The sequence below is a fragment of the Protobothrops mucrosquamatus genome, unplaced genomic scaffold (assembly GCF_001527695.2).
Source record: "Protobothrops mucrosquamatus isolate PMUCROS unplaced genomic scaffold, P.Mucros_1.0 scaffold_15, whole genome shotgun sequence".
Taxonomy (NCBI): Eukaryota; Metazoa; Chordata; class Lepidosauria; order Squamata; family Viperidae; genus Protobothrops; species Protobothrops mucrosquamatus.
This window is the reverse complement of record NW_015386091.1, coordinates 568,335-587,257: the sequence shown is the minus strand read 5'-3', so window position 1 is coordinate 587,257 and position 18,923 is coordinate 568,335. Positions and strand designations below refer to the sequence as shown.

General features: G+C 38.2%; 1 protein-coding gene across 2 annotated transcripts in view; it reads left to right on the top strand.

The window, feature by feature from the left end:
• NTNG1 (netrin G1) overlaps positions 1-18,923 on the top strand; it is a 246,662-nt gene that overhangs the window by 74,826 nt on the left and 152,913 nt on the right. For both annotated transcript variants that reach the window (XM_029286604.1, XM_029286590.1), the window contains exon 2: positions 14,281-14,918. In XM_029286604.1, coding sequence (XP_029142437.1) covers positions 14,281-14,918 — 638 coding nt within the window. The remainder of the gene's footprint in view (positions 1-14,280; positions 14,919-18,923) is intronic.

Here is an 18,923-nt window from a genome sequence, read left to right as displayed (position 1 = left end):
GATAGGGGTCTGGAGAACAACACGCCTGACTTTGTCTGTTGCTTTCGCCTCCGTCTGAACTGGGCATGTGCGGCCAGGCAGGAGGCGTGGCTATCTCAGACTTAGTCTTATTGGGTACAAGGGACTTCAGGAAACCCAATCAAGTGGATTATCCATCATCATGCTGAGAAATGGCGTTCAGGTAAGACCAACGCCCCTTACACATTATTAGAGCCAATCTAAATACAAATATTTTTTAGCTCTCCACAGAATCTATCAAGGTCTCATAGGGATGACATACAGTAAGTGGCAAAAGACTGTAGGAAACCAGCTTGTTGTCTAACTCTTGCTTTCTTAGGTCATACAAAAGGTTAAACAAGTTATTGCAACTTACAAGGACTTAAGTCAAAGAATTATTATTGTGGCTTATTCATTTTAATAGGATATAAATAAAATTATTGATTGGTTTTGTTCAGTCCTTGTGAAGTATTTGGTTTAATGTTGTATTTATTCTGTTTGTTTTGGTTCATTAGAATTTACTAATATCTTGAAAAGTCAGTTTATTGAGCACCATATTCCACTTCAGAAAAAAAAGGTTTTAAAATAAACTCAGAATGTGTATAAATTTAGTTTGACTACAACAAGGGCATCTATATATTTGATCTACTTCTGTGCTACAAGTAAGTTATTAGCAATAGCTATTAAAGCAGAAACTAGACGAGGACAAAGCAGTTAAATATGCTGAAAATGCATCGTTCGGTAGCTATTCTCAGACTGTCCACTGGATTTTTTTCTTAAGTCAGTGTGTGTGTTTAACTGTTGTGAATATCAAAGTTTGATAAAGATGGACATTTGATATTCAGTAGCAGGATTGGTTTTGATGTCTATGCATTTGGTGGAGGATAAGAGAATATGTGGTGAAGCACACATAGAGTCTCTCTGTGACATACTTGAATGTGATACCACTTTATTGCGTCACGAAGCCACAAGGCATATTTTATATTTTTGGTAATAACTGTTTAGGACCAAACATTAGTACAGGTATCCCCTTAACATACAATCATTCATTTAATAACCATTCAAAGTTACAACAGTGCTGGAAAACGTGACTTACGACTGTTGCAGCATCCCCATGGTCATGTGATCAAGATTCAGATGCTTGGCAACTGGTTCATATTTTATGATGGTTGCAGTTTCCCAGAATCATGTGATCATCTTCTGAGACCTTCTGACAAGGAAAGTCAGTGGGAAAGTCAGATTCACTTAACAGTCATGTTACTTAGCTAACAACTGCAGGGAATTCACATAACAATTATGGCAAAAAAGGTCATAAAATGGGGTAAAACTCACTTAAGAACTGTCTCACTTAGCAATGGAAACTTTGGGCTCAGTAGTGGTAGTAAGTCGAGGACTTTATACCCATTGTACTTCCACAATGGGTATGAAGCAATGGCTGTTGACCAACTTTGGAAACACTGGTGAGTTGAACTCATGATACATAAAAGCTATTAAGAAGGAGAATGCTGACAAACATGTCATGCAATTACATGAAGCATATTATGTTAAATATTTCCCAGAAGAATTTCACTGCCACCATTTTTTTTCTTTCATAGCTCAGATCTGTATTATGTTCTTACTTTTTCAAAAAAAACAACAATCTCAGAACATTTCTTTTATTAAGCAGGACTGGGATTTCTACCTATTTTCTCCTGCCTAGCATTACCATAAGCTCTCATTTTTCTTCCACTCGGTAATCACCAGACCATTAACCTATAAAGCAGCATGATAAAACCAAGTTGAATGGCTTGACTTATTTCTCTGCTTTATCGGTAGACATTATTTGAAGTGATTTGCTTACATTCCAATTTCTGTAATGTTCTGTTAGTGAAATGAGTGTGCAGAATGAATTCAGATGAAGGACAAACCTGTTGCTTAGATTAGTCATCTTCCATATATTACTAAAACTGGATGTTTATTTTATGTATATACATAATTGGCTGTACTGTTAGGCATAAGAAGATTGCAGCGTTGAACAACTTATAGGGGGAAATAACTCCAAGTCATTTTTTTCATCCTTTTTTTCTTGGATTGACCCTACCTTGCTACTCTTGGGGTCAAGAATCATGTATTTGGTTGACCTCAGTTGTCTTCTTATTTTTTTTTTCTCCTGCATCATAGATGATGCTGATTGGTTAACCAGGAAGGTAAGCCTGGAAGCATAGTCCAGGCGACATGACGGATGTGCTTTCTGCTCATTTAATACACAATAATGTTGACACTGATGCATTATAACATTTATTTGAGTGGACAGAAAGCAGATGGGGCTATGTGAGCAATGAGATAGAGAATGTTGGTGGTTTGCCTTCCAGTTGTCAGATCCCCAGATAGTGTTTTCTAATCACAGTTGATCTAATTCTACTGTTTGGCCTGAGAACTTGGGAGTAGAAGTAGAACTTGGAAGTAGACTTCTCAGTCTTTGTCCTTGATATCTTTGTTTGAGGTTGTGCATGCAAATGCGTAAACACAAACACGCAGCTGTTTCAAGATGAACTTAAAGGACATGTCACTGTGTCCAAAAGGGACCTGAAGCATGCAACCTGCTGGAGTTTCCTAACTACCTTGGACATGGGCTGCGATGTCCAGGCAAAGCTAAGAGGTCTGCACCAGGATCAGTTGGGTAATCTCAAATCACCATGGAAGTTCCAAAATTGCTGTTGCTGCTGCTTACAGCAGAGGTCCCCAACCTTTTGAGCACCAGGGACCAGTTTTTCCATGGACCAGAGGATGCGTGGTTTTGTATGCTGCCTGCAGCCTGCAGATGGGGCTTTGCTTGTTTGTGCGGACCGGTTGCTGGCATGCCGCAGCCCAGTACTGGTCCACGGACTGGCGGTTGGGGACTTCTGGCTTACAGCATCAGTAACAGAGAGCCTGTCTGAATCTGGTGCCAAAGACCTTAATCCCACAGCAACCCTTATGTTTTTGATTGCTTCTAAAGCATGTCTGCTGTCGATTGTCCTCTAAATGCATTCTGCTTTATACCGATGCGGTTCCAAGAGCTAGGATTCCTTAAAGTAGAAAGGGAAAGATTATTACTGTTCTAAATTTTGTGCTGCTTCTTTTGCTCTTGCTGCACATTATACTATCCAGGGAATATGTATCTTGGTATATAAGGAAATCTTTCCTGGTCTTTGGGGAGCGAAGGAATTTATTTCAGCCTGAACTTAATGCCATTTCCCCCATCCTGCCCTAGCTATTTTTGCTGCCCATGCTCGTGATCTATGCTTTGCCTGCTGCTCCTACTGGCCCCCTTTTCATAATTTTTTTTCTGAAAATTTCTCAGGGCAAGGTAGGCAGATTATTATATCCTACAATGAGATTCCTGGGACTTCAACTTATCTCTCCAGAGATCAAAAAGGTCAGCCAATTTCTTCCCAATCAGATAGTTAATACTCTCTGCCTGTGCCATTCTGTTGCTGCAATGGAGGTAACAGCATTTTTAAAAGACACATCAGCGTGCAATCTAGACTGTCCCTTTCAAAATCATATTGTTTTCTAGCATGTGATTTATCTGGATAGCCTTTTTAACAGAAAAAAAACATCACAATAACTCTACGTTCAGGAGTTCTGGGATGTGTGTTTTAGGAAACCAAACCAACTAGCAGAATGACTTAATATAAATTTGCTGTTTGGTAACTTTGATTTTCAGATATCCATGATCTCTAGATAAAAATAGCTTTTCTTTTCAGGAGGGAAAAAGTAGGCTGTAAGTTAAGAGTAACTCAGACAAGCCATACGCTGGCACACTTTGAAACACTCTCAAATTGCTGGCTTAATTTTGATTGGTTTAATCCTGATTTCCTTCTATAAAGTGCATATTTAGAATGTAGAATTCTCAGCAGAGTTGACAACATTTAAACTTTTTTTTAAAGGGGAAGGTTTAAAAAAAATGAAGTAAAGGTAAGGTTGTTTGTGATGCCATACCTGAATAAGTTAAACTGACCCATTCTGGGGTAGAAGGGATTCTTCCATAAGGTGGGCACTAAGCAGAGAAGGCCTGCCTTCTTGGGTTCACCAAATGGGACCCATGGCATGCCTCTTCTGCTAGATGCTGCTATGAAGAGATGGGCTGATGTAATTTTGCTTGTAACTTGTAATTTTTACACATTTCATTCAACATATAATTTATGTAGAAACATGCAGAAATAGGTTTTGTGTAGGATGCATGCAGGAAAACATAAAATGAGGGCACAAAGCCATCAAGAATGCAAAAATAATTATTCTCAATAGCAGTAAAATGGTTCTGTTTTGGAGGACTATGTCCTGAGGGTTCCGATGTGGAAAGGAATGTGGGATTTACACAAATACGTTTATGTTGTGTTTTTGGTAATGAAATCATTTGCCATTGACTTCTCCTTGAATGTTTACCAGTAGAAGAGAAAATTTTACCTCAGGGTTGGACTGTGGGGTCCTTTGTCTTCTCTGAGCTTGGTGGTTTTCTTGCAGTCATTTCAAACTAAGTAATATCATCAGCGCTCATCAGCGCTCAGTGTGCTTATGATGTTACCTAGTTTGGTAATAAAATGTCCACAAGAAAACCACCAAGCTCAGAGAGTACCAGAGACCCCACCTGGGATTTCTCAACCTGCTTTCACTTCTAGAGCACCCTAACTATCTCTTAAGGTAAGCCCAAGTAGACCTGCTTAGATTTTTTTAAATCAATTAGATCAATTAGTTGCTGCCTTTTGAGACACATAGAATATAATAAGAGATAGCCATAGCAATAGCAGTTAGACTTATATACTGCTTCATAGTGTTTACCACCCTCTCTAAGAGTCAGCATATTGCCCCCAACAATCTGGGTCCTTGTTTTACTGATCTCGGAAAGATGGAAGGCTGAGTCAACCTTGAGCTGTTGAGGATCGAACTCCTGGCAGTGAGCTGAATTAGCCTGCAGTACTGCATTCTAATCACTGTGCACCTCACAGTGAGGTGAGGTGCTCTCCCATTATATTTAACTACCAGGAACTTAGAAACAATATGAACTTCCATTTTTCTGACTACTGACTAACATTTAGATGTTATTATGAGTCAAAATAAATAAGTACATAAATCAAGAATATCAGCTAAAGAAGCAGGCTCAAATCCAGGAGAGTAAGTTCTACTCCTGCCTTGAAGCTGACTGGGTTACTTGGGCCAGTCATGTTCTCTCAGCCTTAGGAAGAAGGAAGTGGTGAACCACTTCTAAAAAGGTGGCCAAGAAAACTCGTCCAGGATTGACTAGGACAAATCAACTGTCAAGTCAACTAAGACTGATGGGAAATGTTTACAGTACAGTCCATATCTACCCAGAAGCAAAATCCATTGACATTATAAGACTTGTTTCCAAGCAAATTAATAGCTCAAGAGCAACTCAAATAGCATTTGAATATACAATAATTAATTTGATGTCAGTAATCTGGATATTATTCCTGAGGATAGACCTTCTAAATTAGAGATGCCAGATGGTTTACTACACAAAAACAGCTTTTTTTCTGGAAAACAATAGAAAACATTTATTGCAACAATTAATTAAGAAAAAAAATGCCCTTAGAGCAATATACAAACATAAAAATAAGAACACCAAAACAATTAGAAAATCATTGAAGAAACCAGCAATAAAATGAAATAAAAACGTTAAAGAGAAAAATGTTAGTTGGTGTCTACATATAACCAGGCAGATCTCCCTAAAGAAGCATTTGGCAAGTAAAGAATTAGGGTAGAGTTGTCCCCTATTTACCCCCTAGTGTATATTTGTGGATAGCAACATTTCCACAGAGGTGTACCTCCACAGTCTCGTAGGAATTTATGGGAAAGATATTCCTTCAGTACTGGTCCTAAACTATTAGGGGATGTAAAGGCCAACGTTAACTTTAATTAAATCCAGAAATTGACTAGCAACCAATAGATAAAAATTGCACATTGGAATGAGCAGTTCAAAATGGCCAGTCTTACTACTCTGTTTTGTACTGCTTTCAACCAGCATTGCAGTCATCTGGACTGGACTTTAGGGATAAATGTAGTTAGTCTACATAAGGTCATTGTTGGTATATCAACTGTATTCTGTAAACAGCCAATTATCTTCTTAGTGTTATAGACGATTATTAGACAATGTCTACAGTATTTCTTGTAAAAATGCATAATCTGGACAATAATAATGATTACAAGTTTTAGAAGTTACATTCTCCTGCTATATGACTCTAGGATGTGAAAATTACAAATGTATAATTATGTCCTGAGATGAGGCTGGCCCTAACAATGCTATCTTTCCCAAAGGTCTTCAAAACATGGTTTTGTCAATGAGCGTCAGATCCTGTGATAGACTAGAGCCTGTTATATGATAGTTAACTGATACACTCTTGGTATGCTTTGCTGCCATTTTGTTATTTTCTTTTTAGCTACTTTTTATCCTAACTTAAATTGTGGTTTTAATAGTTTTTTATGTATTTTGTTATGCCACCCAGAGTTACTATAGGTGAGGTGAACAGCTATAATAATAATAATAATAATAATAATAATAATAATAATAATAATAATAATAATAATAGTAGTAGTAGTAGTAGTAGTAGTAATAATAATAATAATAATAATAATAATAATAATAATAATAATAATAATAATAATAATAATAATAATAATAATAATAATAATAATAATAATAATAATAATAATAATAGTAAAAATACTGAAAATATTGCAAAAACAGTTTCCCACAATAAACCACAAAAAACCCTATCAGATATTCTTTAGTTGCTATGGAGTTTTTGGTGCTTTCTGAATTTGTTTGTTCAGAACTTGGTTTTGTTGGTTTTGTTACCAAACTAGGCAATATCTTCAGTGCTGGAAGAGGGTGGGGTTTATTCTCTCTTTATATACAGTAGCTTGCCCTGTCAGCATTGGTGAGGTTATGGTTTTTTCTTTGTAAGTTACTTGATTAGGCTGTTGTTTACTGATTGATTGATTGATTGATTGATTGATTGATTGATTGATTGATTGATTGATTGTCTGATGTTACTCCTGGTGTTAATCCCTGAGTATCTGGGTATTGATTGCTGGCAAGGAGGTGTTCTGGTCTTTTTGTTTCCTTGTTAGCTTTTTTATTGTTTCTTTTGAATGGTATGTAAATGTTGTCTATCTCTATGAGCCTGTTGATGACTGATTTCTCTGAATGCCAACCTTCCAGGAATTCCCTAGCATTTTTGGATTTAGCTTGGTCTAGAATGCTCACAGATTCCCAGTTGAAACTATGGTTGAGTCCATCCATGTGTTGTGAAATTAAGGAGTTTTCATCATGTCTTCTGACAGCTAGTTGATTCAGGGATGAACTCTGCTAGTCTTCTGCTTCTCTGTCCTACATAGTGGCTGTTATAGTCCTTACACTGAGTGTTGTAGATACTCCTGTTTTTTCTTCTTGTGCAACTCGGTCTTTTGCTTTATTTAAGATGTTTTGGAAGGCTTTAGTTAGCTGGTGTGCTATGATCTCTTCTATAGGTACTTTAGTTATTGTTAGTCTCTACAAACATGACTACTGGAGGGACCTATGGACATTGTAACTATCTGAAGGGCACCAGTTTGCCTACACACACAATAGTCAGCCTTAAAGTTCAGCCTTTAAGTCTCATACTTCAAGTGCTCATTGTAGAATCAATGAGAATTAAAACTTTGCCTGTAATGTGTCTTAGTTATTTAATACTTGTATAATTTCTTTGTATTAGCGAACCATATTTTTAAAATAGAGGCAGAGAAAAAGACTTTATAGCCCAACAAAATTGTTAATTCCTGCTAGTGTTTTACTTACTAGTATAGCAGTTTTATCGAGAGAACTAGTGATGTATATGTTGAGGTCTTGGATTAGGAATGTAAAAAATAAAAACAGGTACTAATTGATCTTCAGTACTGAAAGCTTTTAGGATAACTTTAGGCCAATCATTCTTTCTCAGCCCATCGTATCTCACAAAGTTGTTTTTGTGAGGGAAAATAAAGGAGGTGGGGGCACTATATAACATTAACTTGAACTGCTGAAACAAAAATATGAAAATAAATGAGAAACATTCTTTGTTTAATTGGATAGGTAGATCCTCAATCAGGCACAATCATCAATAGGGAAGGCAGGATTCATTAATATTTTTATAGTATATTTGAGTATATATGTATATATATTTAGGTTTGCAATGACTTGTCAAGTGAGAAGTGGCAATGTAGGATCACCTGCTACATTGATTGAAAAGGTTTGAAACCCCAAGGTAAGGAAGTGGTAAGACATATGGTAATAATTAGTGGCAAAGGGGGAGATTATTTGTACTACAATTTCTTCTCTCACTTAGATATAAAATGAACTTACTGTAATTAAAGGAGCTTCTTGCTATGCAGTTGAAAAAACAGCCCAATATACAACATACATTTTGACTCCCCAAGTCTGAAGAAAAGTTTGGGGAAATGCAGCATCTTCCAGAGAGGTTGTCACAATCGCTACCTTCAATCTGAGAATGTTTCCTGAAAAAGAATCCATCACTTTTTTCCCTTTATGTTTTTCATTTTATACTTATTCCTTTCTAAACACCCATACAAATACACCGAAAACACCCTTACAAATAATGTAAAGAGAAATGCAATCAAGGAAAGGCAATGCAAAGAAAGATAGCATAAGGAAAACAAATACAAATTGTAGAGAAAAACTGGTAATAGAATGCATGCCTGGACAAATAAATAAAGGGTAGATTCACAATTCATAGAGTTGTAGTGTTGGATAGGATCTTCATCTAGTCCAACTCCTAGCCCACTGCAGGAATCCTCATATCATCCCAAAAACTGGCTGTCCAATTTTTTCTCTGCTCTATGACATATTGGAAGACTGTACCATGTTTCCCCTTTCACTTCTCTTCCTAAGGCTAAACATAGTAAGTTCCTTTAATCATTCATAACATCACGTTTCATAGTTTTTTCCACATTATAACAACAACAGACAAATGTTTTTTGATAACTGGAATTCTTTGAAACATTCAAGCAAAAGGAACAGAGACATCTGCTGAAACCAACAGTTTGTCAAAACGGTGAAACAAATGTCACAGCAACACAATACAAGCCCCTAGACACGTTCATCTTTCCGATTCACGTACAAAAAGGTTCTATTATCTAAATGGAGAAACTGTGCCTTAATTCCTGGGTCCCCAGCATGGTACTCTCATGTGGGGTGAGAGTTGGCTGCACCTACCGCTGCATGGGGCTAGGTTATATATAGGACCATCTCTCCCAATTATCTCTATCTGCCCCATACAAAAACATGCTGAGGGTCTTGTTAGTTAAAAAATGGCATCTTTGTGGACTCAGAAAGTGTGTTCTTTTTGGTACAATGCCTGCCCTTTGGAACAACATTTCCCCTGAGTTTAGAAGGCCCCCCCAAGTCTGTCAACTTTTCTCAAAGCCTTGAAAACCTGGATCTGTTCCCAGATATGGGGTTTAAACTATTAGTTATAACCCGGTAAGTGATTCACTTGTGGCAAACTATACAGTTGCTGTTTATGTTGTGTGTATTTTAAATGTTGTTAGATGCACAGAATTCCTATGTTGAGAGAGGTGGCCATATAAATAGAATTAATCAAATAAAAATAAAATTAATTAATCATGCTGCGAGTTTCCATAAGACCCTCTCCAAATTACAGATATGTCCACTGACCCAGTTACAGCATAAGGTAATAAAATCGTGCATCTCTAGTGCAGCAGTTAAGTAAATATATTGCCCATAATTCATATGTGCAACATCTGTTATTCACAGAGACATTGTCAATGGCCTTTAGAGATTCTTTTAGCAGTGCAGGCAAGGCACTGAAATCATGATCTCCTTCAAGGAATTCAAGATTACTTGAATTCCCTGGAAATAAAAAGTTTCGCAACTTGGAGATATCCCCCCCCTTTTTTTTTCATTTCGGGATGTTCTGGGGAGAACAGGTTTAAGTTCATCTTCAGCCACAGAAGCTCATAGTTGGTTTTGGGCTCTCAGTCCAGCCAAACTCACAGGATTGGGGGTGAAATGAGAATATATGCCTCGGTGAACAAAAGCCTGGATGGAATGTTATCATTGTTAAGCCATACCAGTTGCGGGGGGGGGGGGGGAGTTTCCACTTTTCTGTATCTTGAACTTCCTACAGTACATGCTGGCTCACAATTGTCTTGTGCCCTAAGATGGAGCAAATTCATTTTCATCCAGATCTATCTGTAAGACTGCGGGGTTCTTCAAAGTGTCACAGAGTCTGTGCTGTGCTTGCCAGTAACAAGGTCGGCATTAAACTGCAGTCATGTGTCACAGTTTGCAATCCATTGGATTTGAGCTGCCAGCAGCAGCTGATCTGATTGATACACGGATGATTTAAGAGACACGGACTTTGAGCCGGCTGTAATGCTCATGGAACAGCTATACTCAAGCTGCACTCCCAGGCTCCAAATGAGATGGCCTTTTGCTATGAAGGCAAAAGTGGCAGCAACTTGAGTTAATGTGGGGAAAAGGTCAAGAGGAGAATAATTCACTTTCACCTTGCTACCGAGGAAAGAGCTGCAATAAAAGCTGCTCATTTATTGGTGAGATTATATATAAACACGAAGTTCATATCTCCAGCTACTACCTCAGGCTGCCATCCAGCCTGAGCTGTTGTCATCACCTACCTAATCAAGTGGCGGATTACCTGGCCTTGATAAATTGAAGAAGCAGCTACGGGATTGCAAGGAGGAGGGAGCGAGAAAGGGGTTATGTCAAGTAGTTTGCTAGCCTGTAGCAGCTAATATGGGAGCAGATGTCTGGACCAAGTCTCTAAGCTTGTAGTATGCAGCACCACGGAATAATTTGTAGAGAACAGCATAAATGTCTTTAAAGGAAGACATCCATAAAGAGAGCAGACTGTTAAGTGTGACATATTACAGGCCAAGAGACAAAGGGAAAAGGAGATGGTGTAACTGGCATTGTTTTAGAAAGAAATTCCCACACCCTGTATGATAGGCTTCAGTTAGAAGGAACCATTTATATGAACTGTGCTGATAAGCAATATCCTTTCCGTGAAGGAACACAGCACACGTCTAAGGCAAAATCCAGAATTATTGCATTGTTGTCCATTGTTTGTGAGTTGATTATAGGCAGCTTGCTCAGAGTATATTAATTTTTCCTCTTGAAATCCTACTGAGCGGAACATCAGCGTTTCCTAAGCACACAATTGTGTGGAAAGGTTTTGTCGAAGCAAGTGGCAAGGCAAGATAATTCTTACTCCAATAAATAAATCAGGCATTTTGTTTTATTGGAAAAGTCCAGTCTGATAAGGTAAAAATGCAGCTGTAAAATAACTATAGTGGGGTAAGTGTAATATATAGTCATCGATATAATGCTGAGGGATGATGGGGAAAAATTGGATTCTGGGCATAACTGCATTTGATTGAAACACTATTATAATCCTGCCAAAATAAATTCCGTTTTTGCTCCTGGAATCAGTAGAATTTATCAGTGCTTAAGCACAGCTGGACTGTGCCTTTGATTTCATGAAAGTTTCTTATTGTCAGAAATCCGAGAACAAAGTAAAATAGAATCTGAACCCAAGTAATTCGATTTCTATGCTGAGAATAACCTATTTTGTCATTTGTCGTAAGAAAACAAGAAGTTGCACTCTTCTGAGACAATACTGATAACAACTTTCCAGAGTTTCAAAACAGATTTTTCTCAACTGTACTTTGAGAAATCAAAGATTAAATCTAGAATCTTCTGCATACAAAATGTGTATTTTAATGCTAAGTTGAATGCTTCTTCCCCATGTTTCACCATCTGATTTTTAAAATTATTGTGCATAATTTGGATTTTATATTAATGGGTTGACCCAAAAGCTATCCAGGACACTGCAGTCCAGCTTTCATCCACTGAATGCTGTGTAACTATCTTTGAAACATTTGAAATTTCAGCAAACATTAACCATAATTTTTCAAGCACATCTTATCCCATATATCTAGAATTCTTTTTTTTTTGTGGTTTACAAACTGAAGATTATACCCAATGCCATATTCTTTGCTTTCTTAACTCTTTAAGAATGTTATCATACACAAAGATAGAGATTATTAATTTTCCCATTTGCATGTTGCATATTTGAGGAATGCTGGGAAACAAACAGCATTTAAGACTAGCAGGTGTGGAAAATGTAATATTTGTTCTAGTGTAGTCATGTAGAGAAACACAAGGGTTTAACATGAAGTAACAAAGTGGGGATACACTGCCTAGAAAGCTGCCCTCATTATTGTTCAGCCACATCAAAAGTTACTTCCTCCACATGGCTCTGTGTATGGTGACTTTGCATAGGTGACTTAAATCAGTGCTTTTCAACCTTTTTGCCCATTGTACCACTTTTAGGATATGGCAATATCCGAGTACCACCAGTCACCTAGCAAGGTGTCAAAAACTTGATGACCCCAAAAAAAAAAAAAGGAAAGGAAAAAAGTGATAAAGTACAGGTAGTCCTCGACTTACAACAGTTCGCTTAGTGACTGTTCGGAGTTACAATGGCACTGAAAAAAGTGCCCCCCAAGCCACAACCGAGCAAGACACCTGCCTGCCCACCTGGTGGCGCTCTTCCTCCTGTCCGAGGTTTTCATTGTTGTGAGCATTTCTGCTGAGGATTGGCAGCGGGGGTGGGGGGGTTGTTTGGTTTTTCTTCCCCCCATCTGCTGGGTGGTTGCAGCAGGTTTTGGTCACTTCACATGACCCTGGGACACTGTGACCATCATAAATATGAATCAGTTGCCAAGCATCTGAATGTAAATCACAAGACCCTGGAGATGCTGCAACATTCCAGCTGATCGGCGCTTCTTCTGGGCTCAGCAGAAACACCAGGATCGGGCCGAGCTCCAGCTGGAGCCTGGTGCTGATCCTGGCACTTCCACTGAGCCCTGACAGTCCCAAAGAAGCGCTGATCAGCTGGAAAGCGGCACTGATCCTGGCGCTTCCGCTGAGCCCTGACAGCCCTGCAGCTCCAGCCATCTCTCGCTCAGGCTTGTGCAGTGCTGGTTCAGCTCATTCCCCTCCCCCGCTACCACTTTTCTAGGATGGTCGCGTAACACCTGCCAGGTGCCAATGTACCACAGGTGGTACCCATACCACTGGTTGAAAAGCCCTGACTTAAATCAGGGATCCTCAATCTTGGCAACTTTAAGACTTGTGGACTTCAACTCCCAGAATTCCTCAGCCAGCTTTGCTGACTGAGGAATTCTGGGAGTTGAAGTCCACAAGTCTTAAAGTTGCCAAGATTGAGGACCCCTGACTTAAATAACAGAAAACTGGATTGCTTCTTGAAATTCAAAATTTGAGAAGTTTATTTTTATTTTGTGATCATGCCAAATTGTTGTTGTTATTTAAGAGCTCTAATCTCTTTATTCTTTTCCTTTTATAAAATGATGTGTTTGCAAAGCTTCTATTAAAATTAAGAATTGAAATCTGACCTGCAGGAAGAGTTCCAAAATCCAGAATTACATCTTTGGGGTTCAGTGATAGAACCCATTATTGGCATGAGAGAAATCCCAGAGTGAATCACTGACAGCTCAGAACAACTTCAGTCTTTCCCTTTTGTATAGCTAAAGGAAGACTCTACAGAGTTAAAGGATTTCTGGGAAATGCAAGGAAATCTGGTAAATACATATAATTTGGTTTTGAAGAAACTTCACCCCTGCTCATCCATTTTTTAATTAATTTCAGAGTGCAGGGTACTCTGTATATCAAAGAATATCTTAAAATACTGAAATTGGGGTGGAAACTGTGGCTTTCCAGATGTTACAGAACAGTTCCCAGTATTCTCAGCCATCAAGGCTACTGGTTACTGGAAACTGTATAATTATCGCCAACTGAAGGGCTATCAGTTCTCTACCCTGACCTAAACTACTGCTCTTTCCAGCATGCAGCATTTGCCAGTTCTTTTTTGATAGGTTGAATAGGTAAGAGCTGTGATGGAGCAGTGGTTAGAATGCAGTACTGCAGGCTAATTCAGCCCACTGCCGGGAGTTCGATCCTGACCATCTCAAGGTTGACTCAGCCTTCCATCTTCTCGAGGTTGGTAAAATGAGGACCCAGATTGTTGGGGGCAATAGGCTGACTTTGCAAACCGCTTAGAGAGGGCTGTAAAGCACTGTGAAGCAGTATGTAAGTCTAAGTGCTATTGCTATTGCTAATGAAAACCAGTTGCTCTGCTCTCTCAGAAACCTTTTATCCTGGCAACCACACTTCTTACAGCTGTTTTCCCCCCTTCTTTCCAGGGGAATCCCTACATGTGCAATGAGTGTGATGCAACCATTGACGAACTGGCACATCCACCCGAACTGATGTTTGATGCCGAAGGAAGGCATCCCTACACCTTTTGGCAGTCGACCACTTGGAAGGGTTACCCAAAGCCTCTCCAAGTGAACATTACCTTGTATTGGAACAAAACCATCGAACTCACGGACAATATAGTCATCACCTTTGAATCTGGCCGCCCAGACCTAATGATCCTGGAGAAGTCCCTCGACTATGGTCGGACGTGGCAGCCATACCAATATTATGCTACAGATTGTCTAAATGCTTTTAACATGGAACCAAAAACAGTGAGGGATTTATCTCAACAGGCAGTCCTAGAAATCATTTGCACAGAAGAATATTCCACGGGGTACATGGCCAACAGTAAAATCCTCCACTTTGAGATTAAGGATAGATTTGCATTTTTTGCTGGGCCTCGGCTTCATAATATGGCCTCTCTCTATGGGCAGCTCGACACAACCAAGAACCTAAGAGATTTCTTTACTGTCACAGACTTGAGGATAAGACTGCTCAGGCCAGCAACTGGGGAATTATATGTGGATCCGCAGCACATGACACGCTACTTTTATGCAATCTCCGACATAAAAGTAGTTGGAAGGTAAGAGAACATAAACAAGTGTATATGCATTTTTTTTTCTTTCAATCACGTTAACTTCCTGTTTTGCCTTCTTTTCTCTTCCCTTTCTAAATTGAATTATTGAACTATTATGGTTTGAAATGTATACATACAATCTTTTGCAGATAGATAGATAGATAGATAGATAGATAGATAGATAGATAGATAGATAGATAGATAGATAGATAGATAGATAGATAGATAGATAGATAGATAGATAGATAGATAGATAGATAGATAGATAGATAGATAGATATAGAGAGACAAACACACATATACATACACACACAGAGAGACATACATACACATATGCCTTTAATTTATTGATTTCTAAGTCTAATGATACGAAGTGGTATCATTACATGAATGAATGTTAGGGTTTTTTTCCTCTTTCTTAATGGCCATGTTCTCACAACAGCAATCTTTTAGAGATACTTGACCTTCATGCATGACAATAATGGCCAACGTTTTCCTTCCCTCTTTTCTTTCTTTTCACTCTTTCTGTGTTATATTCTCTCCTCTTTCCTTTCTTTCTTTCTTTCTTTCTTTCTTTCTTTCTTTCTTTCTTTCTTTCTTTCTTTCTTTCTTTCTTTCTTTCTTTCTCACAAAGCAGGGCACAGGGAAGAAACAGATCACTTTTGTCAGAATTCGCAAATGATTGCCTGCAGTAGACATGTGAAATCATGCCCAGGATTGTATGGAGTGAAATTCTTTAAAGCTACCAGGCCGCCTTCCCATGATTTACAGAAACATATAGGAGATGTGTGGGTTGATGATGAGGTTTAGCTTGGCAAGCTCCAGTTGCCACATGGTTTAGAAGTATTTCTTTGTCGATTTAAAAGTAAAAGAAATAAATTGCATACACAAAGCGCAGATTAGGATTAATTCATCCAATGCCATTTCTTGGTGTAAATTAAAACTATTATTTTTTTAGAGATCCAGATATGGAAGATGTGTAAGGTTTGGGTTTGATTCCGTTAGTCATGTCCAACGCTAGGGGGCAGTGTTCATCTCTGTTTCTAGACCATTGAGCCAGTACTGGCTGAAAACGTTTCTGCAGGCCAACATGACATCATGCCACAGCACAGTGCAGCAAAACATGGAGCGCTGGTACCTTCCCACTGAACTTATTCATCTGCTATTTATTTATTTGCTACCTATTTATCTGCTCATATTTACATTCTTTCAAATTGTTAGATTGGCAGGAACTGAGGCAAGTGATAGGGACTCACTCCATCACACGGTGCTAGGACTTGAACCACTGAAGCACAGACCTTCTCCAGTCTTTTAAGCCACTGAGCCACCATGCCCTCTGTATTAGGCAGAAACAGAGGAGAAATGCTGCATTATCTAAGGAAAAGCAGTAGATACCACATCTAATGAAATAAATGGAAAAGAAAAAAAAATGTAAATGTCTTTTTAGCGACGGAGGTGCTTATTTTAATGGAAGCAGTCACAGTTGTTACTATGAACCAAGATAAAGTTGCCATAGATTGAAGATTTGGGACAGGACGGAGGGTCCATTGTGGGATCAAGCAGCTTTTCATTTTTCCAATGCCCAATCATCTGTGCCTAATCTATGCTGCCTCTGTGCCAATAGAATGACTGTTAATTCCAGTGCTTGCTTCATCAATGATAGCACATGGAAAAATACATTAGAAAAATAAAAACAGAAATATTATAAAGATGGCAGACATAATAGGACCCGGCAAACAATCCAGTAACTTTTTACAGCTGTGGTCTCCTTCATCTCTGCCTGCCTCCTGTGCCTTCCTCTTGATAATATTTAAGATTGCAGTAATTGCTTCAGCATCTGGAATGTTATTATACCAGGGGAAAATAAAAACTTAATGTAGTGATTTTTAAAGCTAAGCCCCTGTAGGCATTACCATACCTCACTGAGATCTACTATATATAGGAGCAATCTATATTTGTCTGTAAAAATAGCTAGCCTGGCTAATTTTTAGCTAAGAGGCTGATATATCTTCAGTATGGTCAATCCTTGTCCTGCTGCATTTAAAGTGGAAACTACTGTCACAAAGTTCAGTAGGCATAAAATTATATGAAAGGTGCATAGTAGTAAGTCACACTATGTTAGTAAAAATTCTAGCAATATATACAATGCATGTATGCATACATGTTTTCATCTTATCTATGCTATTCATGTGTTAGATTGTGTGTCTGCATTCTTGGCTCAAGAAACATGCATGCAAGAATCCAGTCAAGAATTTTGCCTGTCTTCCTTGAAAAACTTCTCCTTTTATGTACAACAGGGGTTCCCAACTGGGGGTGCTCGCATCCCCTGGGGGTGCGAGATGATACTCCAGGGGGTGCGAAAACTTGGGTTTTGAAAATTATAGTGTATATGCATAATTCGTTGCCGTTATTTTGAACTTTCGTAAGGAGTTCGAGAATATATCAGAAGCGTTCTAGGGGTGCGGAGTATAGAAAAGGTTGGGAATTGCTGATCTATAAAGACTAGATTATTTTACAATCATTTGTAAACTTGAGAAAAGCTTGAAGGCAGCTTTGATCGCTGAATATGTACAAGGAAAGAATTTTGGATCAGCATGTTAGGGAAAAAAAGCCATGTTAGTATCCAGAAAATGTAGTCAGGAACTTCTTTAGATGATTGGAACCCAATCTTAATATATGATCATAGTCTTATGGATCACACCTAAACACTGGTGCTTTGTTGGCAGATGAAACCAATATGGTATAAGTATCCTAATTCTAAAGTTTAGTGGTATCCGTATCTATTACCTTTCATATCTTCATATCCTTCTGTTAATATTGTATTGTACTCATATTGTATATTAATATACTTCTAATATTTTATATTAAATATAAATTCATAATATACAAGTGATATACAAAATGCTATTGTACTCATCATTTCTGAAATGCACTTGAACTTCTCACCATACATGACAAAGACAAGAAATATTTTTAGGACTCTTCTACAACTCCCTCTTCAACATGGATGTCCACCAAATATGTGATTAATTCCTCGAAATTCTCAGTAGTGGCTGTATTTCTGGAGAATTATGGAAATTAGTCCACACATCTGGAGGCTGCCTGATTGGAGAAGACTATTTGTGGTCATAGAAACAATAGTGCCCACTTTACCCTGGGGCTATATTGTGACATGTTTCCCTGCCAGAAGTAGAAATAATTGCATTTTTTCCTAAGATTTTCCTGATATTTGACATCTGATGTCAAGGTTTCTGGCACATTGAGTTGTCCATTTCAACAAAACAAAAAATGGAACATTTTTTTTCTTGTTCTAAGAGAGAAAAAGTTATTTAACTTGTAGATGTTAATAGTACATTTGCATATGTTCTGTTCAGGTTTTTTTTTTATCACATAGCATATCAAGCATATAGCAGGAACTTAGTTCTGATTTGAACCTATCAACACAGGCACTTCGTGCAAATGTGTTTTTAATGAGAAATAATTCAGAGTGGAAAAAATAGCTGCAGTCCTAGTTAACATTCTTTGTGCCCTTTTTATGACATGTATTAACAGTTTTTAATTTGAAATGTCAAAACAGTGAAGTGCTCTTGGGTTCACAACTGTTCTTTAAATGCATAACTATTGTTTGACTAATAGTTATTTGGATACCCTATTTGTACCTGTTATATCAATATTGACCTATATCATATTTTATCATTCTCTTCCTGTCAAAGGCATGCAGCTTATGTATAATTTTAAAGCAAATGTTTTGATGGAAAACACTTCCCATCCAAAAATATTTTAGGTTTGGGAGAAGAAACTTAAATCTGTAGCAGAATTCAATAGCATTTTCGTTGGTTTGTGTATACATAATCCTTTCCCTAGTTCAGTGGCTCTCACCTTTTTCTTCACCACGGACCCCCTTTTGTGGCCACGGACCATGACCACAGACTGCCAAGATTTAACTCAAGATTTAAATCATAACATTTCTTCAAGAACTTCATTGACCCCCCCCCCCCCCCCCCCCCCCCC